This window comes from Mustela erminea, chromosome 13, assembly GCF_009829155.1.
Source record: "Mustela erminea isolate mMusErm1 chromosome 13, mMusErm1.Pri, whole genome shotgun sequence".
In the NCBI taxonomy this organism is placed as follows: domain Eukaryota; kingdom Metazoa; phylum Chordata; class Mammalia; order Carnivora; family Mustelidae; genus Mustela; species Mustela erminea.
In genome coordinates, this window is record NC_045626.1 from 92,461,288 (window position 1) to 92,483,178 (window position 21,891).

Here is a 21,891-nt window from a genome sequence, read left to right on the forward strand (position 1 = left end):
GGCCGCCCGCCCGAGGACCCCGCGGCCCGAGCTGCCCGCGCCACTGCCTGACGGCGCCGCGCTCCGCGGTGGCCGCTGCGGGGCCGAGACCGAACGCGCGGGCCGGGGCGCTCGTCCCCGTGCCCGGTGGCCCGGCCAGGGAGCGCGGCCGGGGGCGCAGTCCCTGACGATGCGGGGCGGCCGAGGGCGCCTTCAGGCAGGGGCGCGGGCAGCTCGGGCCGCGGGGTCTTGAGACGGGCGGTCCCGCGGCCGCGGCGCGCTGCGAACTGGGGCTCCCGGAACGCGCCGGCCGGAGGGGAGGCCGGAGGGCGGGGCTCGAAGGCCGGGTGGGGGTCTTGAGGGCTGGGGTCGGACGGTGGGGGCCGGGAGTCCGGGGAGCGGACGGGGAGGCGGGGCAGGGTTCGGAGGCGAGGTACGAGGGTCTCGCGGAGATCCGGGGGCGGGGGCCGGAGGACGCGGCCGGGGAGAGGGGGGCGGGGTTCGGAGGCGGGGGCGGGGTCCGGGGTCCGGGAGGCTGGGGGGCGGGGCTCGGGGCGGCCGGGGGCTCTGCGGGCTGCCGGACGGTGCCGCCCAGAGCGCCCCAGCTCTGCCCGGCCCCAGGGGGAAGGGCTGCTCGCGGGGGCTGCAGGCGAGAGTCGGGGTTTCGTGGGTTCTCCCGGGACCGCGCGCTTTTAGAACCAGGTTCCGCAGCCTAAGTAAGCAGGAGGCTGGGTAGCTGCGGCCTGTGCTCGGAGACGGTAACCGTGCCACTGGCCTCCCCCGGCCGCAGTCCTCGGGCGCGGAGGGTTCAGGAAGGAGTGGGGGCGAGCGGCTGTGCCGGAGGGGTCTGGCCAGGCTCCAGGCTGCGGGATCCCATGCGTCCCACTCGGGCGCAGTCCTACAGAGTAGCGGGGGCGCTGCAGGGGCCGAGGGAAGCGCTCTATAGGGTTGTCAGAACTCCTGGGCATCAAATGGGTGAACCTCCCTCATACATTTCTTTTAATGGGGGAAAAACCCTGAAGAAATGTGACATCCTTGGTAAAAACATTTAATGGGGTAGTACCGACAGCGTGTTGGGCACAAAGGAAGGGTCAGTAAATTTGAAGGTGAGTGGAATGCAAACTAAAGCCACAACGAAACACTGCTTTTCACCCACCAGAATTGTTAATTTTGGTGAGAATGTGGAGTAATCGCGGCATTCTCACAGAGTGCCGGCAGGAGTCGGGGAGTGAAGCACTTTGGAGAACAGCGAGGCAGTTTCTCCCAAAGTTGGACCTCCGCTGCTCTGTGGCTCAGCAGTGCAGTCCTAGGTGGGAAGGTGGACGTCCACACCATGTTTGTGGCAGTCCCAAACAGGAACTGCCCAGGTGCTTGGATAAACGCCAAACTGTGGAACTCTCACTTGAAATTATGATGTTAGGGCGCTTGGGTGGCTCGGTTGGGCAAGTGCCTTCGGCTCAGGTCATGATCCTGGAGACCAGGATGGAGTTCTGCATCAGGCTCCCAGCTCCATGCGGAGTCTGCTTCTCTCTCTGACCTTCTCCCCTCTTGTGCTCTGTCTCTTTCCAATAAATAAAATTAAAAAAAAAAAATTCCTGTGGTGCCTACTATATTCAGTAGCAGCACGGATTAATCAGAGAACCATACTAAGCTCAAGGACCGCCCCCCCACAAAAGTGTGCCCTGTACAGTTCCATTTGTAAGAGTCTCAAGAACAGCCAAAGCTTGTGGTGACAGAAATCAGAGCAAGATCCAAAAAGAAAAAAATTCAGAGCAAGGGCCCCCTCGGAGTGGGGTGGTTAGCATGAGAGAACCGGTACCATGAAGGAAAGCTCCATGTCTTGCTTCCGTACACACTGGTGCATAGTTACCAGAACTCACCAAACCAGACACTGAAAATCTTTTAGTATAAATTTCGTGTGTACTTAAAAAGGAAAGTGCGTCTGGGTGGCTCAGTGGGTTAAAGCCTCTACTTTCGGCTGGAGTTATGATCTCAGGGTCCTGGGATCGAGTCCCGCTTCGGGCTCTCTGCTCAGCGGGGAGCCTGCTTCCCTTCCTCTCCACCTGCCTCTCTGCCTGCTTGTGATCTCTGTGAAACAAAATCTTTAAAAAAAAAAAAATGTTATTTAAGAGATCAGGCATGATGGGGCTAGGGCAGAGGAAGAGGGAGAGAGAATCCCAAGCAGACTCCACACGGGGCTGGATCTCACAACCCTGAAATCATAAGCTGAGGTGAAATCAAGAGCCCGACGCTCAACCAACAGTCACCCAGGGCCCCGTGACCTTTTTACAGCTGTGCGCCATGGCATGGGCGAGAGCACCCGGCTCCAGGCCACACGGCCTGGGCTGCTGCCCTGTCTGCCCCCGACCTGCTGGGTAGCTTGGGGGGAGTTACTTAATTGCCCTGTGCTTCATTCTCCTCAGTGGTAAAATGGAGGGTGAGCATCACCCGTCTCAGGGGCGCGGATTAACACACGCCAGTCCTTGCTAGAGCCACCATATATGGTCAGGGCTTGGTAACTGTTAGCTATTACTGCTTCCATTGTTCACGAAGCCTAAGTTATCCGTCCATGCCTCCCCGAGGTAGCAGGGTCCTCCCCTATCATAGGGGTTTTGCGATAGTTACCACGAATCCCAGTAGTCTGGAGAGGAGAGGCTGTGGGCAGCAGCAGGAATCCTCCGCTTTTTAATGACAGAAACTCGCCCCTGTCACTACATATGGCTGTCTAGCTAAAACTCACATCCTGCGTCCCAGGGACTACGGGGAGGCAAAACGGACCATGGTCTGCGGAATTGGTGAGCCGCGCCCTTGAAATGAGGGAACAGAACATGCCTCCCAGGGGCTCTCCTGTCCCCGTGGGACCGGAAGACGGGAAGCTGGGGCCTGGAGCTGCTGTCCTGGGCCACAGGAGGAAGTCACAGATCATGTGAGCTAGACGGCACCACGAAACTGCCACCATGGGTCCCATTTCTACTCTTGGGCTGTTGTGTGAAAGAGAAACTTCCCTTGTTTAAGCCACTGAACTTTGGAGTCTCTTACAGCATCTTACCTGCCTAACCAGTATGTTGATACCAGGATCTTCTGGGACTCCAGCAAACAAGAGGAGTCCTACGACGGCAGGATCCTCCTCAGCACCATCTGACTCGGACTACACTTAAAGTAAGAGTGGGACGGTCATGGGGATGTAATTCCGATGTCAGGAAGCCAGTCCTGCTACTGACCACCACTGGGCGCTGAGCTGGAAGTGAGAGAAGTTGAGATGAAACCCGTGCAGGCAGACGTGGGTTTCCGGTGAATAAACCAGGAAGAACTGATCGTCTTTTCTGAGAGGAACAGGTTTGATCGAATTCCTACTGGTAGTCTAACGCCTATCCTAATATCCTAATCCCGAACTCCGTTTCCAATCCCAGATCACGAGAGGGCCAGGGATGGCACCCGTCAACGACTGAGTGAAAAAGTCTCGTTTTCACGTCGTGAGTATCCTTCATCAAGGGAAGGGAAAGCATGTGCACGTCCAGCCACATGTGATGTTACTTGTGGTGGGGGTCTAGCCAGGGAAGCAGCCCATGCCAGGTAGTCTGCGAGTAACAAGGGACAGCCACAGCGGGCAGCAGCTGGGACCGTTGGCAGAGGGCACAGCGGAGCCCAAAAGGAAGCCTTGCTGGCAAGGGAGCAGGGCAGTTCCACATGCAGATTAGCAAAAACGTTATTCTACACAAGGCTGTCGCAATCTTTCTGAATTTCCAGAGGTCTTTAATAAAGGGCATTTATCCCTAGTTCATAAATATACTGTTTGATGTGTCCTGCCACCATTTCTATACCAAATTAGCAAGGAAAAAAATCCAACTGGTATTTCTTTTCTTTTATTTTTTTTTTTTTAAAGATTTTATTTATTTTTTTGTCAGAGAGAATGAGCACAGGCAGAGGCAGAGGGAGAAGCAGGCTCCCCGCTGAGCAAGGAGCCCGATGTGGGACTCCATCCCAGGACGCTGGGATCATGACCTGAGCCAAAGGCAGCTGCTTAACCAACTGAGCCCCCCAGGCGTTCCCCAACTGGTATTTCTTTACATATGTCTCCAAAGTTGCTGACTTTAAGGCTCATCTGTTCAATGAAGCTCAGCTGCTGAGTGGGATCCACAGTATTGTACTCCAGCTCCTGATACCCTCTAATCTCATAGGAGAAAAGGGACAACCCTGAAAAAACTGTTTGCCTTAAGCTTAGTTCCCTATATGCGAACGTATACAGGAAAGGAGCGCTGTGGGTTGGGGATTAGGGAAGGTTTTATGAAGGAGATGAGCTAGGTCTGCTTTCTGCTTTTGGTCACATCCCTTGGGGACCATCAGCGAGGTGCTGGAGTCTCCTGGGAAAGCCCACATCCCTTCCGAGGTCCACGGACGTGTGAGCTTCAGCTCTGCCCAGGAAGGGCGTTCGCACGTAGGAATCATCAAATGCCCCCAATCAGGCTTCTTCCCCCTGGAGCGCCCTCTCTCTGGGGTCAAGCCTGACTGCCCCATCCGTGAGTGAAGGCGAGGCAGGGGTGGCACTAGGAACAGGAAGGAGTCCAGATGCCCCAGCAGGGTACAGGGATCTCCTAAGCCTACTGGTCATGGTCTCCAGACGCTTGAGAGAACCAGGTTTATGTCTTGCTCCCGTTTGCCGCCACGTGGCCATCCTCATGCTGTTGCCAGGGTGGGGCGTTGTGCAACCGAGGAGGTCAGTGCTCTGGCCCAGAAGGGACACACCTGCAGGCCATCTCGCTGGCCCTAATGCGCCAAGCTTCCTGCCCCACGGCAGGCACCTTCCGTCCCCCCTAGAAGGCAGCGGAGGAGCAGCATTTGGTGGAGAGCACCAGTGCTTACCACAGAACTCCAAATGTTGACTGGACTAAGTGGGACGGGTTGGTTTGGGCCAGACTGCAGACAGTGCGACAGCCACACCGCGTGCTCGGAACTCAAGCCAACGTCCACCGCGGACAGGAGTGGAGGAGGCTAGCACAGGGCTGGCTCCGGAGCCAAGCCAGGCTCTCGGCGGACACGGAGAAAGGAGGGGGCACTCTCAGGAGCCGTGAGCACGGCTGCCCCGGGTGAGGGACGAGGATGTTGAGGATGGCAAACCTGGAAGGTTCAGAGACCACCGTGACTGTGTCGCTACCACGAAGAAGCCGGTCAGGGGAAGGTGCGGTTTTCTAGATGAAGAGGAGGCAGTCAGCTTTCAACCCTCCGAGGTTTAGGTACTAGGAAAATCCCTTTCAAATACCCATCGAGACTTCCCAAATGCACATTTAAAGCTCCCAGGCACCTGAGTGGCTCAGTCGGTAGCGTGTTCGACTCTGGATTTTGGCTCAGGCCGGGATATCAGAGTCCTGAGATCAAACCCCGCGCCGTCGCCAGGCTCTGCACTCGGGGCGGTCTGCCTGGGATTCTCTCTCTCCCTCCCCTCCGCTTTCTCTCCCAAATAAATGGATCTCTGGGACACCTCACCTCAGTGGCTCAGTCAGTGAAGCATCTGCCGTCGACTCAGGTCATTACCTCAGGCTCCTGGGATGCCCGCGACAGGCTTCCTGCTGAGCGCAGCCGGCTTACCCCTTCCCCCTGCCCCTCCCCCTGCTTGGGTACAGCATGCACTATCTCTGTCAAAGAAATCTTCTAAAATAGTAATAAAATCTTAACAAAAAAATAAGGCTCACACACAAAAGAGGGTCCTGTGAGATACCTTTAAGCTGGCTCCCATTCCCTGCTCCGTGGAGTTGTGACCCAGTTTGTGTGAAAAGCTTGTGGACCATTTCCTCCAGCGGTTCCCAGGCCAGAGGGAGGGCCGAGTGGATGAAAACCTTCAGGGGCTTCCCAGAGCCACTGCCCTCCCGCCGCAAGGCTGCCGTGACCCACACACTTCCCACCCGGCCAGGAAGCTCGCAGTTGGAAAGAGATGTCACAGGGCTGTGCTGCTTCCCGGGCCCTTGAGCCCTTGACCGAGCCCTTCACTGGCTCAAGCTCCAGGAGTCAAGCTGGGATGCGAGAAATGCCCACCCCAAACCAAACAGGCCCGCCCCCCAAAAAAGGAAGAGCAACACAGTTTAGTGCCGCCCATTGTTTTCAGGAAAAGACATCGCCAAAGTACGCTTGCTACCAGCATCTGCACCACTCGCGGGCAAGCGAGAGCACGCACAAGGGGCAAACCGGGGCTGCTGCTGCTGGTTTTGGACGCCGCCGATGACTGGGAATTCCTTCCTGTCTAGGAAAGGCTTGCAGGTTCTTCCAGCAGCTCGTGCCTATCCCCCGAACCGGACAGGAGCGGCATCAACAATCCTGTCTGAATTTCTCACACAGTCTGCAGGAGGTAGGACATGTCTGGCTGACCTGGTGATTTCTAAACACCAGGCTCCCCCTCTATGGGAAGACGTGGGTCCTTCCCTCAGCACAACATTCCCGCTGCACCTGCCACCCCCCGAGCCGGGACGCGGCCGCTGCCGACCTGTGCCCAGCCCCTCATGACCACCCACTGCATGCCCACAGAGGGCGCAGCAAGCCTCAAACGAAACCCATGCATGCGCTCATTCAGTGCTCGCAAAGGTTTAGCAACTTTACAGACGAAAGGGAAAGGTTCGGGGCCCAGAACCATTCCTCTCCTGATCACTGTAGAGAAAACCGAGACTGCAGCTGCCCCGTTTCAGGGAGTCGGGGCGAGAAGGACCAGAAGGCGGTCAGATCCTGCCCTGAGGCTGTGCAGCGCCTGTGTCCCTGGCCCCTGGTTACGGAGCCGCCCAGGAAAGAACTGCAGAAAGCCTACCACAAAGCCACATTCTGTGATCACTAGTTTACTTCTTGGCTGTACAGTTTTGTCATGCTGGTCATTAATAGGAACACTTAACGGAAGACCTTCCGTGTCCGGCTAACTCTTTTTTGATCAAAACGAGAATATGGGGGGGTGCCTGGGTGGCTCAGTGGGTTAAAGCCTCTGCCTTCGGCTCAGGTCATGATCTCGGGGTCCTGGGATGGAGCCCCGCATCGGGCTCTCTGCTCAGCGGGGAGCCTGTTCCCTTCTCTCTCTGCCTGCCTCTCTGCCTACTCGTGATCGCTGTCTGTTGAATAAATAAATAAAATCTTAAAAAAAAAAAAAAAAAGAATACGGATGGAAGAGGGGGAACTGGGCCATGAGGTGGAAGCTCAGAGAAGTACTTACGGTCCAGCTGCTGTCAGCCCTTACAGTCGTTGAGAGCCAGCGGTGAAGGCAGCCCCCCATACAGGGACATGCTCAGGGACATGCCCGCAGGCTGGAGGGCACCTGCCCCCGGTCTCTTGGACTGCTCAGCAAAATTTCTCTCCTTCACACCCCCTGCGTGTGACAGCAGGTGCAGAGTGGCTAGGGGGAAGGGCGCGGCGAACACACTCCATTCTTCCACTGCGGTCAGATTTCACACCCATCTGAATCTTTTAGCAGAACAGTAAAGTGCTCTTTTAAGACAAGCAGTTAAACAGTTAGTTTATAGCAACACGAAATAAAAGTTACTCCCAAATATGGCAAAATATATATATTAAAATAAGGCCCCCCAATGAAATACGAAAATCTTTAACAAAAAATAGTTTATTGCACAAAATTTAAGGAATTCCCCAGCACACTTAAATTTGTAAAAAAAAATCAACATGCTTTTTAAAGTTACAATTGTTGTGCATGGTGACACCTTTCCCCTAACGGCCCCGACCTGAGGACTCCCTTTCATGAGAAAATTTTTAACAGAAATGAGTAACGTAAAAGCCATCCAGTTTTCTAGATCCTCTACAACATTACCCTCAAGGATCCCATTATAGCCTGAGACCACCACACAATCAGATTTGCCTGGAACGTGTTTGAGTAAGGCTCAGGATGTCTCACACGTCACAGCGTTCTTGAGGAAGGCTCCAGGACACTTGCTTTCAGACACGCTGGTCCCTTTCACTACTAGAAATCTTTACACAGGACACTTCATTTCTATTTGAAAAGTTACTCACAGGAGTAGGAATAATGCCATGGCTTCTGCAGTAAGTACCCCTACACCAAGAAAAGTCTTCCAACGGAGAAAGAGTGTGATGAGAATCTCCCTAGCAGGTCTGTCCCATGACCTGGACCCAGGCCAGAGAAAGAGCCACTTTCACATCCTGTCAAAACGTTGCCTGTCATACCTTCCAAACAGTAGAACAAAACCATGTAAACCCATAAGATCCGCGGCATCTATCCAATGTGTTCCAGGGAAAAGTCAGCGATAACCACGTTGCAACAAGCCTTTTCTTGGAACGTAAGAGAAACAAGAAATGACATTACGAACCGTCCAAACCAGCGTCCTCTGCAGTGAGGGCACGACATACACAGTCGCCACACAGGACACGTCACACACACACACACGACGTAGCAGCAGCCTGTTCTTACAAACACTCCAGACTGGACAACTGTTTTCCATGAGTAAATCCCAAATTCACACGTTCTGCCCACAGACAGACTATTTCAAATGATACTCATGCAGAACGTCGCCCGGGAGGCAGCAGCGCCCATCAAGTCCCTCAGAGATTGAAAAGTAAGCCTCAACAAATCAGAAGCAGGGGATTTCAAAGTCCAGCTTCCTCTCTCAGGAGACCTGCTAAGGAACCCTAAAGCCAGTGTCAGGGGCCCCTGCACGAAAGGGCCCCAGGTCAGGTGCTGCAGGCCACACAGGTGACATGACAGTGCGTGGGGACAGCTGGGGAAATCAGACCAAAGGCAGGCTGGGTGTTGACAGAACGGGAAGGTGGGTGACGACAGCGGCACAGGATGATGTCAGGAGAGCAGGGGGCACTGCTGCTGCGGGCTGCACACACCCACGCACAAGGCACACGCCCACGCGCGCACAGGCACCTGTACCGGCACCTGCACCCGCACCCGCCCATGCCCACACACGCACAAGGGACACACACCTGTCTACGCCCACATGTGTGCAGACACACCCACCCACCCACGCACAAGGCACATGCACCCGCACCGCACCCACGCATGCACAGGGGCGCACCCACACACAGCAAGTAAGACATGAGGGAAACGGGGTGAGGAACAGAAATCTGCTTTCACTTGAGGATTATTCAGAATCCGTTTGCCCTTTCCTAATGACAAATGCACAGTGACCAGCTCTCGCCGGAAGACCTCCAGTACGCAGCAGTGGGAAAGGAGCCGCAGCGTGAGGCTGAGTGTCATGTCTTCGTTTGAAAATTAAAACTGAGGATGAAACACCCCAAATAAATAAGAATGTAAATTACAATTTTTCTTTTCTAATGGTACAAACCAATTTTGTCAAAAACAATTTCCAACTTAAGATGAAAAATAGGATATATTTATAATGAAAAGTCTTCAAGTATTATTTCAAGATTAACCCTGTACAAGTGATATACATACTTCAGAAATTTCAATACTTGCTAGGGAATTTTTTTTAAACGCTAAGCTTCTTTGTGGTTAACGCTACTTTATCAATTAACCTTCTGATAGCGTAAGATAAGACAAACGGCTTGAAAATACCAAACCGTTTTCTCCACAAGAGAGACATAAGCAGGTCAACAGAAGCGTATCTGGCCTGATCAGTACCACTTCCAACGTCATCCTAAGACCCGCAGATCTGCACCAGGGGCCTCTCTTCTCTAACTCACAATGGTAACTATCAGCTTGGATCTCCTGGCCAACGTGGCCAGGGGACAGAGTTACAGCCCTCATGGGTCAGACAGCAAGTCAATCTCCCACAGGCTCAGGGAGCCGGCTTCCCAATCAGACTCTTACCTATAGGAGATCTCAGGAGGCCTCCACCGCCTTCCCACAGAGATCACCTGCCCCCGCTAGAAATCCCTCCAGATGAGAGGTTACAGGGCCTCTGAAGGCTGTCACCACGCGTTCGGCATGTCCCTGATGACCACACAGGCCCCGATGGATGGATTTTCACGTGGGCACAGTGGTGGGGGAGCCGGGCAGGTGGGAGGAGGCCTGAAGAAGACTTGCGCCTGGCCTGGAGCCCTGCAGGAAGCCCTGGTCCTCTCCCCCCACCTCTCCTACGGCCTCTCCCCAAACATCACCCATGTCAGGCCAGTGTGTGGTCACTGGTAACCTTGTGGCCTCCAGGCCCGCCCAAGGGACAGCCTAGGGGAGTGAGGCCGGGCAGCATCGATGGTCAGGTGGGGGTGTGCACTCAGGACAAGGCTCTCAAAAATAAAGTGAAACTGAAACAAAAAACCTTTCGCTCCAAGAATATTTGGTTTTAGAAGGTACAGTAAATAAAATAATTATATTTCTTAAAATATAATTTTCTGACCGACATCCCTAAATCCTACACGTACGTTACTTCCTGACAGCAGATTTTCAAAAGGCAATCGATAAAAAGACAATTCAGGTCATTCTTAAATAATATGGACATATTCTTTTTGAAGATTAGCTTATGATTTTCGGTATTTATGTACACATCCTATGGTGAGATAACTATTGAAAGTAAAATAAAACCAAAGGTGCAAATCAAGTTTCATTTCTGCAGGGAGGTAAAGCTCTCACTGAATCAGGAAAGAGAGAAACGGGACCCAGTCATGCAGTGTTTCCACCAGTGGCCACTGGCGGGCATCAGCCCTCAGAGAGCAGCATCGAAGGTCACTCGCCAGAGGCCTTCTTCTGGAAGGAACCCTTCGGACACAATCAGAAACTCACTGAGATCTAAACTAGGTTGTTAGCATTTGGTCATTTCGTGGGGAAGCTAGCTGAGATCTGCGAATGACTATTTCTCCAATCCTTGGCTCCTGTTCAGTTCTTTTACTCCTGAAAAGGCAGATGCAAAATTTCAACTTCATCTCTTAGAAAACACAGAGCAAACAGTCAAATAAATAATATTGATCAATGAAAATTCCTTTGGGTAGTTACAAGCACTCGGAGCGGGGGTGCTCGGCGGTTGCCGTTCCCAGCGCCTGTCCGGAGCCCCTGCACTGGCTGTGTCGCACCGTATCTCCTCTGGGGTTGGCATCATCTCCCGAGAGAGCAGCGCTGGCGGCGGGGTCCCCCTGCGTCCAGGAGGACAGGGACTCGTGCACGGTGACAGCGTGTGCCTCCATCTGGCGCTGCAGGCTGTCCATCTCCTGCCTGGGCAGACCGGGGGAGCAGAGGAAGGCAGGCCAGTCAAATGAGAGCCAGAAATGACGCTCTGACTTCCCCAAGGGGCAACGGGTCCTCTCCAACACAGATCCCAACAAGCATCTGCGGCACCCTCGGGGGGCGGACAGACCCGTCTATCTGGGAAGCAGCACCCATACGGCCACATGACTCACGGGGCTCAGTATTTCTCTCTGCGTGTGCGGAGGTTGGCACACCCGGGCCTGCGCTCAGGGAGGAGGTGGGTGAGACAGCACTGAGAGCCACGTGCACAAGGCCTCCGCTCACAGGGCCAGAAAGATGTCCCCACGGGGCCACGCCCCACCAACACTGGCCTCAGGCTGCTGGGAGCAAAACCTCCAGCTACGTGTAGGGCTCCTAAGGGCCACCCAGCTCCAGGCAGGCCTCCCATATGGGAGGGACCGAGGGCCTGAGTGATCGCACATAGCCCAGACCTGCCCAGCCTCTCTGGGGCTCACAGGGCTGGCAACAGGATTCCCCCAAGTCGAACACGCCATCTACTTCCAGGGCCCAGGGAGGACACAGAGCGCGGCTCATACTTCAGCTGCTGAAGACAACTGTTGAGGTTCCTGAGCGGTTCCTTGCTCACGGCAGGCGGGGGCCTCAGCAGCTCCTCCAGCAGCGAGGCCGGGACAGGGCAGTCGGGGATCTTGACCGGCGTCACGGGGCCAGAAGAGCTGGCCTCGCCTTTCAGCTCCTTTCTCTGTGTTTAGAAGCACGCGGTTAGCGCTCTCGCCTGGAGGCGGACACCGACCACAGCCTCCCCTACGCGGCGCCCGGCCGTCCCAAGCGCAGCCCCAGGCGTCAGGGAGAGCCGGCGGAGAGCTGAGCTCCTTCCTGACGCCCGAGAGCGCGCCGGCTCACACGGCAACCCGCAGCGCCGGCTGCTCGGGAGGACGGGCCGAGCTCGCCGAGAACACCCCTGTGGGGACTGGGGCGCTTTCCACAGAGGACCACAGCCTTGACCCCGCATATCCCTAGGAAATTAAGCCAATTTTTCACTCCTACAACTCCCCTTTCTAGAACTTCAAACTCTTTCCACAGACAGGCCAACAGTGCTCAACAGACTCTGACTCCGAACGATCTCTTGGCACCGGGAGACCACCAACGTGGACCGAGCAGAGAAACCAATGCCAGGTGCACAGAGGGTCTGCGCGGGCTTCCCGGGGCCCCCAAGCCCACGTGGCAGCTGCTGGCCCCAGCCGGCGCACTGACTAGCCCAGGGGCTCTTGCGAACACCAGCAGATGAGCCTTCGTATGGCTTATAAGGCGTATTACAACAAAATGATACCGGAATTCATAAAAAGCAGCAAAAGGCTCTGGGAAAAGGCACCAAAATAAAAGGGTTTGGCCTGTGGCCAAGCACAAGACCCTGGCATCATTTATTTCACACAGGAGCTGCTCCACACTGGCTAAACAGAACTTCAAGGCTGAGCGACCGGAGGGTTGCCAGCCGCCTGCCCAGCAGGGGTGCCACAGGCCCAGGGAACCCCACGAGGGCACCAAGCCCGAGTACCGTCTTGGCCGCGCCGCGCCGCAGGTCCAGCCTGAGCTGCTGGTTCTGCTGGAGCAGAGTCTTCATGTTGTTCTTCAGCTCCGACACTTTAGCTTGAAGCACGAATTTCTCTTTCTGGGTTAGGGACAGATCTTCCCGCACCACCTCCAACTCAGCTTTGATATTCTAAAGAAAGGGAAGTCACACGTTTTTAAAATCTGAAGGATCTTACATGCGCTGCTAAGATCTGTGTATGTCCCAAGGGTAAGGGGCTGGAAACGTAACACACACTTTTCTGTGATGCTGCATTTGGCGCTGCCACACCAGCCTACTTCCGTCCCATGGTCTGGGCTGGGCAGCACCCGCTACAGTCAGCCCTCAACGTTCTTACCCAAATTTCAAAGCCTCTGCTGAGGAACGAGCAATACTTTCGTGTCCACTGTCTACAGTGGACTCCAAGAGTCACCTGATCCAACTCCAAGGTCAGCTATTGGAGTAAGCGTCACCGTTAGGAAGAAAGATATAAATCAATCCTGTCACGCCAGCCATGCACAAGTAGGAGTCCTGGCGAGAGTCTCTTCCTGATTCTTTACTCAAGCAGTCAAGCCCGCACATAGATCTCTTTGTGGAAAAGTCTATCACAGACTCGTGAACTTCCCACATGTGCTGTCCCATTGCCTGGGCTTTGTCAGGTCCCAGTCCCGGTACACTTCACACAGCTCAGCCCAGGGCACACGGAGCGCTGGGGCTGGGCCTCCTTTAGCTGTGTGACCTGGCCTTCTTTCTGAAATGGTAGCGCCCGCAAAGCGGCTTGGTGGAAGTGCTTGGTTCGGGGGTAACTCACATCATGCACTTAGACCTTGTGAGGAACAGCCCCGGACTTTCCGCCCCAGGGCCTTTCCACAGCACGCACCTGCAGCAACTGCTGTATTCCATCCAGTTCCTTCTTACTCTGCTGTTCCGTCAACTCTAGCTGCTGCTTCAAGGACTGGATCTCTCTTTCCTTCTGATCCACCTCCCACTTGAGATTTTCCATCTAGAAAAGGGAGAAGGTCACATGACCAAAAGAATTTTGAAGTGGCTTTTTTACACTATAAATTGCTCGAACTACATCTCTGTGCATTGTTTAATATCACACTTAGAAAGAATAAATATCCCTTTCCGAGCAGACAAGGAGTGAGAGAACTGAACGCGTCAACAGGGGAGACTAGCTCTGTCAGTCCTGCGAACCGGAGGTGCAGAGCCTCCCCAGCAGGTCACCTCTTGGTTTCCTATAGGCTGTTCATTCAGCTGCTCGTCCAGCTGCTTCTGCAGGAGCTGGAGCTGGGTCCGGGCCTCCGCCAGCTCTGCCTGGAACTGTGCTATTTCCTGGGAATGTTTCCCCTCTTGAATCCTAGCATAAAAAACAAGGAGGCATGAAGTCACAGCACCCCTACCCCCCACACACAAAGTGGTTCCCCACTACGGGTGACAGAAACTCACACGCTGCTCACTCTGGGCAGGGACCGTTCTAGGAGCTCTGGGTGCTCTGCTGTGACTGGGCGTCAGAGACGCCCCGGGAAGGACATTTTGCCCATTTTACGGATGACAATGTGAGAAAAGCCCCTGCATGTGCTCAACGCAAGGCCACCCTAAATGGAGGCTGCGGTGAACCTCAGTGGTGGCGCCCAGCCCTCGGGGCACCTGCCCCTCACATGAGGCTCTCTGTTCTTGGCGAAGGACCCTCGGGTATGCAGTGGGGACACCCACGTCCGGCCAGAAACTTCAGAGTTGAGCTGCAGCTTTCCTAAGACAGAGATTAGATACATTCTCCTTCTTAGATCTGCCTCCAGAGTGCAGAGATTGCCAGAACCTGGGTGACCTGCACATGTGGGACGTCCTAACTGGAAGATGTGGCGGCCCTGCCCGCCCAACCCCAGCCGCGGCGCGGACCCAGCCCCCCGCCGGCGGCACTCACTGGAGAGCGTCGGCCTCGGCCTGCAGCTTCTGCACCAGCTGCTCCTTGGCCTGCAGCTCCTTCTTCACCTCACTCAGCTCCAAGGTGGCGGCCTTGAAGTGGCGGCGGTTATGTCCTGCTTCCACCTTGGCGGCAGCAACCTACAAGGACAGAAACCAGCGTCACCAAGGACAGGGGCCAGAAGCACACGGAGCACACCGGCGTGCCGTCTGCGAGGAGAGCCGCCGCCGGCCCCACCCGCGCCCCGGCCGCCCCTCCCATCGTTTCTTCCAAAGCTTCTCAAACTCCCCGAGGACCGAAGCCCTAACACACGCCTGGCGCACAGGCAGGTGACACAGCCACCAGCGTCTGCCGAGCCAACAAATAGTTTTGGTCGCCCTCCTCAAGGACATCCGTCTCGTTCTTGTTAAATCCAGTCGCGGCGGATGTTTCTGGGGAAGAACGCGCCGTCCCCGCACACCGAGGAGCCGCGCTGAAGCTACTCCTAACCGCGCCATGACACAGTCGCCTTCCCATGGCCGACTGCAGTTTCTCCCAAGGTTTCCGAGACCGGCAAATTCTCAGAGTATAACAAAATCTTCCAGTTTCCTTTCTGATAACTCAGTTCTCTTATCTAACAGCACAAGCAAGGACTTCATTTTTTCAAGTTTAATAAAGGGCGCCTTAGGGGGCTGACTCGGTGAAGCAACTGCCTTCAGCTCAGGCCATGATCCCAGGATCCTAGGATCAAGCCCCGAATCTGGCTCCCTGCCCAGCAGGGAGGCTGCTTCTCTCTCTGCCTGCCACTCCCCCTGCTTGTGCTCTCTCCGCCAAATAAATAAAATCTTTTTTAAAAAAATTAAAAATATAGGGATGCCTGGTGGCTCAGTTGGTTAAGCGGCTGCCTTCGGCTCGGGTCGTGATCCCAGCGTCCTGGGATCGAGTCCCACATTGGGCTCCTTGCTCAGCGGGGAGCCTGCTTCTCCCTCTGCCTCTGCCTGCCTCTCTGTCTGCCTGTGCTCGCTCCCTTCCCCTCTGTCTCTCTGATAAATAAATAAAATCTTTAAATAAATAAATAAATAAAAATAAAAATATAAAAGTTAAATAAAAACACTTACGATACATGACAGTCAAATATAGAAAAAACTCTTATTAACAAAAAGAAACAGAACTCCAACAAAAGATGTTAACAGTGATTTATCACTAGATGCAAATTCAAGATGATCTTTAATCTTACTTTTTTTCCTTTTTACTAGTATGTACTGTTTGTACAATCCAGACAATTACATGAAATCCACTTAGATAAATGAGGACTGTTCAGTTACTGCCCTTAAAAAAGGAAGCTCATGTCACATATCCATCCTTTTCCCCAACACTTTTATTTACAGATTTCCTAATTTCATCTCCATTAAAGGGAGAGTAAAATTAGTAAGTGAGCAAAAGACCGGAACTGGGGGAAAAGTAGAAAAGTAGGGAGGGTAGCTGACTCAGCTCAACTCCACGCAAGGAAGAAAAACCAACCACAGGGGGAGGGATGGGGTGGCTGGTGAGGGACACTGGGAGGGCATGTGCTATGCTGAGCGCTGTGAATTGTGTAAGACTGATGAATCACAGACCTGTACCCCTGAAACAAATAATACATTATATGTTAATAAAATTAAAAAAAAAACAAAACCCACAACTACAGGCAAGGCAAACGGGGTCTGTTCACAGTAACAGATTCTTCAAGAGCGAGCAAGCATGCATACATGTGGGGAGGGGCAGGGGGAGAGAATCCCAAGCAGACTCCCCGCTGCGCACAGAGCCGATGTGGGACTCGGTCCCAGAACCTGAGCCAAACTAAGCCAACCAGGCATCCCCCACAGCAACATGTACTTAACAGATCTTAAAACTGTTCTCTCTTAAAAGATTATTCTACTGTTGCGCCCCAAAAAAAGGAAGAACATTTCTATCGTAACACCATGGAGACACTTTTAAAGGATGTGACAAACACCCTTGAGCGTGTACACGCAGCAAACACATTCTAGCACTGGGTGTGGTACATAAACACTGAATCTTGGAACACTGAAGAAATAAAATTAAAAAACAAAAAACAAAAAACAAAAAACCCCAAATTGTGAACATCTCTCTGGTGCCAGGTGCTGGGGACATGAGGGTACGTGAGTCCTGGCCCTCAAGCCATGATGCTGATGTTCTGCTGAGGAATCATGGCTATGCACTCGCTGAGGAACCCTAGGGGCTGAGGTCTGGCCCAGCCCACAGGGGCGGCGAGGCAGGCCTCTCTCTGGAAGACTGACCTGATGCACTGGCGGGCACCTGAGCATGGGAAGGAGCCTGCCAGGAAACGGCAAAGGTGCGTGCAACCTTCTTTCTCGATTGCTCTCTTAACACTAGCGGGGTCATTGCTCTGCAGTTTGCTTTTTTAACTCAAGACTATGTGTGCAACACTGTCCTCCAGCAAGTATGTCTACAGGGCTCTGTGCGTGCGTCTTGGGCCCATATGACTGCATCTGGGTTAATCCAAGTCCACTCTTCTAGGGACGGACATCAGAGCTCCCTCCAGCTGTCACTGTCACCAAGGCTGTGATGACACTGCTGTTGGAACACATCAGCAAAGATATTCGTACAATAAATTCCTAAAAGGGAAGCGAGGCATCAAGGGCACACACACGCAGTTTTCAGACACACTGCATTGCCACAGGCTCTGAAGTTGCCGTTTAGAACCAGGGGGAAGTTAGCCACTCACCTGTTCCTTGAGGCTGTGCACTTTGGCCTTTTCTCGCTCCAACGCGGCCTGTAAGGTGTGGATGAGCTCCTTTGTCTGGCGGTCCTCCTCCTCTTTCCGCTGCAAGACGGCCTGCACCTACGGCACATCACCGGAACGGTAAGGGAGGAAGGCCTGTGGGGCCCCAGTGCCCCGCGGGGAACCTGGCAGGACAGTGGCACACGACATCATCCTGCGTTACCTACAAAGGCACAAGGTGGCCAAGGAGAGAGAACTCCATCTCTGGAGAACATAAAGTCTGAGATGGCCGTTTTCAAGCACAGAGCAAGGAACCCAAAGGCTGCCTGTAATCGGGGCTTAGAAACACACACGTCCCTGGTGAGGCCGGTAACGCAGATGCAGGAGGCCACCAGACATGGCAGGGGTGGGAACCAGTGCCAAATAAAAGTTCAAAAGCTCTCTGGTGGCTGGGTCATTGGAGACAGGGGCCGGATCTGGCTGCTGACTGCCCCGTGAAGATGGCCCTGAAGTGCCAGGCCTGCTTCCCCATCCTCAGAGAGGCTGCAGAGCCTGAGGAGTGAGAACGGGGTCTGGAGAGAGCCCCCAGGTTCCATATCCCAGCGCTGAGTTACACAGGAAGAGCCCGTCGTAAACAGTGGGATCAGCTTGAGCAGGGAGGCCCCCACCCGCCAGGAAGCTCACGGACGGGGCCCAGAGCCTCCACACCTTGTTAAGGGGGCATTGGGGGCTCCCAGCCCTGCCCCACCCCGCGAGGCTCCAAACGTCACCAGATCCTCCCCGTTTCCTGTCTCTGCTTGTGGGTGGCAGGGACAACTGCATGAGGTGACGTGCGCCAGACCCAGAGCCACCTGCCCTGCAGCAAGTCCCCCGCCTCCGGCAAAGGGTCCGAGTACCTGGAGGTTCAGCTGAACCAGGTCTGCCTCCCTCTTGGCCAAAGCTGTTTCTAAGATGCTGTTGTGCTCCCGGAGAGCGGCGTTGGACTGCCCCAGGCCTGTAAGCTTTCCTCGCTCATGCTCTAACTCAAGGGCCAACTTCTTATTCAGCTCCTCAAGGCGCTTTATCTTCCTCCTAAAGCCTCTGGATTCTTGAAGCTGAAACAGATCGAAGCCACTGTGAACCGACACGAGTTACCTGTTCTGGCTAAGGGAGCTAAGCTCCCCACACCAGGAACACAACACCTGTGCCAAAAAGCTCCAACAGCCCACCCAGGACTGCAGCAGATACAGCACACCCCAGGTCCCAGCCCCCTAGCTTTCCCCCAGGGAGCCGGGGACCCTGGGGTGAGCCCTTGGGGACATCATCACCAATTGCCACATGTAGCATCACCTGAAGCCACAGCCTCTCTGGGCCCAAGAGTTACATGAAATTCTTTTAAAGAACAGGTTTTCTCAAAAAAAGAAAAGAAAAAAAGAATAGATTTTCTCATTATTTGCAACCAGAGAGTTCTTACCGGGCACATCTTAACCCTACCACTCTGACAACCCACTACCAAGGGGTGCTCGGGAGAGCATGTGGGGAGCCTGGCAGTAAGGGACGGGGGTGAGAGGGACCCAGACAAGGGGTCAGACGGCACACGGAAGCACGGCGCGGAGGGTTCTGCCTCTCCAGAGCCGCACAGGAGCAGAGAGGCCCGTCCAGCTGTGCGGGGCTGGAGCGCGACCTACCTCGTCCTCCAGCTCCAGCACCTTCTCCCGGTACTCCTCCAGCTCCTGGCTGGTCAGTGCGATAATCTCCTGGAGCTCCTTCTCCAGCATCATCTTGCTGTGGCCGACAGCCTGCAGCTCTGCCTCCAGAGCCTGGATCCTCTCCTACCAGCCAGGACAGGAAGGGGGATTTCGCCGTGGGCTTCAGGACAGCATGTGACGGCACTCAGGTCCCTCCCTGCAGGGCTGCCTTGCCGCACCCACCGCGTCAGCCTGCTGACCGCCTCGCAGGCACCTCTCCCCGGACCTCCCTCCCCCGGCAGCACCCAGTGACCCCACCACAGTGGGCGCACGTTAACAACTCACAAAGTAATTCCTCCAGTCAAACGTTTTGAAAATACAGAAAAACTCTGACTTACAAACAAGAATGACAAATTACTCGCTGCGGCAAGCAAAGTGCACCAGGTGCGGCAGAACTACGGGCCCACGTGCGTGCACACGCTCGCTGCTGCGGGCAGCCGTGTGTCTCCGCTCACAGCCATTCTTTCTTCATTTTTGTTTTTAAAGATTTTATTTATTTATTTGAGGGAGAATGAGTGAGAGAGAGCATGAGCGAGGAGAAGGTCGGAGGGAGAAGCAGACTCCCCAAGAAGCTGGAAGCCCGATGCGGGACTCGATCCTGGAAGTCTGGGATCATGACCTGAGACGAAGGCAGCTGCCCAACCAACGGAGCCACCCAGGCGCCCGTCTCACAGCCATTCTGATCAAGGAGGATCTACCGCTTCCTCCATTTGGGCCTCATTTTACTGAGGATCGGGGGTGAGGGACTTGCCGAAGGCCCCATTTAACAAGTGGTGAGGCACAGACCAAGCCAGGACTCCGGCTCTGAGGCTGCTGTGCGGCGGTGGCGGGGACACACAACAGCAGGCCCCGGAGGCATTTACAGTCTGTCTCTGACACTGGGGAAGCCAGAGAATCAAGAAACAAGCCAAGAAATATTTTTAGGTTGAAGGGAAATTGCAACTTAATAAATTTCCCTCCTCCCATTATTTTAGAATTAGGTAAAAGAAGTACTAAATTTACCTAATTTGGTAAGAAAACAATGTGCTATATAGCTTCCCACTTTTAAATTCTTACGTAGAGAGAAAAAAAAAAGACCAACTTCGTTTAGTAAGAAACACAATCACTAAACGTAAGTGATAACGTTGGCTAGGAATAAACAAAAAGCAAATTAACAGAATCGGATAAAACTTGACGCTGGCCGGGGTGCCTGGGTGGCTCCGTGGGTTAAGCCGCTGCCTTCGGCTCAGGTCGTGTTCTCAGGGTCCTGGGATCGAGCCCCGCGTCGGGCTCTCTGCTCAGCGGGGAGCCTGCTTCCCTCTCTCTACCTGCCTCTCTACCTGCCTCTCTGCCTGCTTGTCATCTCTCTCTGTCAAATAAATAAATAAAATCTTAAAAAAGAAAAAGATTATTTCCTTTTGAAGCTTTCCTGGACTCTGCAAATACACCCCCCACCACTCCCCACCCCCCCCACGGGCACTTAGGAAATCCCTCCCCAGACACCAGGGCGTTGTGGAGAAGGACAGGAGTGGGCAGGGAGGCTGAGGGAGGAGGTGACGGTGTGCCCTGTGCAGGCGTGCAGGGCCTAACTGAGAGAATGTGCGGGCGGCGCTCAAGCCCTTGGTCACGCTGCTAGCGCGACACTTTACAGAGATGTGGCCGACACGCTAAGCTCTGCCCCGGGTCTCCAATCTTTCTCCAGGTCTTCAGAATGTGAACGTTCGCAACACGTCGAGTCCCCAGTACTGAGTCCGCACACCTGGCACCCCAGCCGGGAGCAGATGGTTACCCACGTGCAGAGGGAGGTCGCTGCTGCCGCTGGCCGCCTGGGCTCTCAGCTGGCTCAGTTCTGCCTCTGCCGACTCCTTGGCTGCGAGGGCCTCCTGCAGGCGGCGGCTGAGGATGCCCACCGCGTTCTCGTAGGCCTTGTGCTTGGTCTTCATCTCCTTCTGAGCGCTGCTCAGGTCTGAGCCCAGCCGCTTCATCCTCTGCTTCTGCTCCGTGATGGCCCTGGGGTGCGGCAGGCAGGACAGAGAAGGAGTCCGAACTCACCCCCGACAGGAAGCCCTGGCGCGGGCACCAAGGAAAGGCTGGTCCTCACCCGCCCCCAGCCCCACCCTGGCCAGCTGCTGCCCCCCCCAGACCCAATCCCCCAGACGGGGCCAGCGGCAACTGCCCCCCCAGGGCCTAGCGCCGCACCTCCTTCCATCCCGCTCCCCTCCCAGAGCCACTCCAGGGACCTCATGGGACACAGAGAACGCGTCTGTCCCCGCAGACGCGCACTCCCTGTGCTCGGGGCGGCAGCAATAACCCAACGGTGCGGCTCACAGGTAACCTCCCGTGATGAAAGTAAGGTCGTGCAGGACACAAGATGCCACAGGCATTAAAGGCCCCAAAAAGCTACTGGAGTGCACACACGCAGCAGGAGGGATACACACACGTCAGCCCCGCGGCTGGACCGGGAAGGGCAGGGGCTGCCACGTGCACCTGCCGTGGAACACACACACACAGGCCTGTGCCTGTGAACCACCGGCAGCCACCGATGCAGGGCGGGGTCCGCCCTCCAGCCTTAGCTTTGCAATCTGACTTCCCCGGCTGCCTACAAGTGGATCCCGTGTTGCCTCTCCTCGGCAAGGGCTCCACTGACAGCGTGTTCGGGGTCCCCCAGCCCTCAGCTGCTGCGACAGGGCTCGAGGCCGCCCGCGCCCACCCTTTCCGCCCCCGCGCGGCTCGGGCCCACGTACTTGGTGGCTTCTTGCTGCAGCTCTTCGATCTGCTTCTTGAGCACCGCATTGGCCTCTGTAAGAGCTACCATTTGCTCTTTATCAAACTGCAAAGACTTCCGAGAAAGGGGAGAAAAGACAAAGTGAGCAGAGCAAAGCCCTCCCCTGCAGCCTG

The 21,891-nt window shown here is 54.9% G+C and overlaps 1 protein-coding gene across 3 annotated transcripts in view; it reads right to left on the reverse strand.

Annotated features, from left to right (window-relative positions):
- Positions 1–7,545: 7,545 nt before the first annotated feature.
- Positions 7,546–21,891, reverse strand: part of GOLGA3 (golgin A3) — a 46,739-nt gene continuing 32,393 nt past the window's right edge. For 2 of the 3 annotated variants that reach the window (XM_032309791.1, XM_032309789.1), the window contains exons 14-25: positions 21,738–21,832; positions 20,787–21,003; positions 18,955–19,098; positions 18,184–18,381; positions 17,291–17,407; positions 14,566–14,705; positions 13,869–14,001; positions 13,522–13,644; positions 12,630–12,794; positions 11,653–11,816; positions 10,868–11,083; positions 7,546–10,765 (exon numbers count right to left, since the gene is read on the reverse strand). In XM_032309791.1, the coding sequence (XP_032165682.1) occupies positions 10,669–10,765; positions 10,868–11,083; positions 11,653–11,816; positions 12,630–12,794; positions 13,522–13,644; positions 13,869–14,001; positions 14,566–14,705; positions 17,291–17,407; positions 18,184–18,381; positions 18,955–19,098; positions 20,787–21,003; positions 21,738–21,832 (1,809 nt within the window). In that variant the 3' untranslated portion in view covers positions 7,546–10,668. Of the gene's footprint in view, positions 10,766–10,817; positions 11,084–11,652; positions 11,817–12,629; positions 12,795–13,521; positions 13,645–13,868; positions 14,002–14,565; positions 14,706–17,290; positions 17,408–18,183; positions 18,382–18,954; positions 19,099–20,786; positions 21,004–21,737; positions 21,833–21,891 lie in introns of those variants that run through there. The other variant, XM_032309790.1, reaches the window with a different exon arrangement.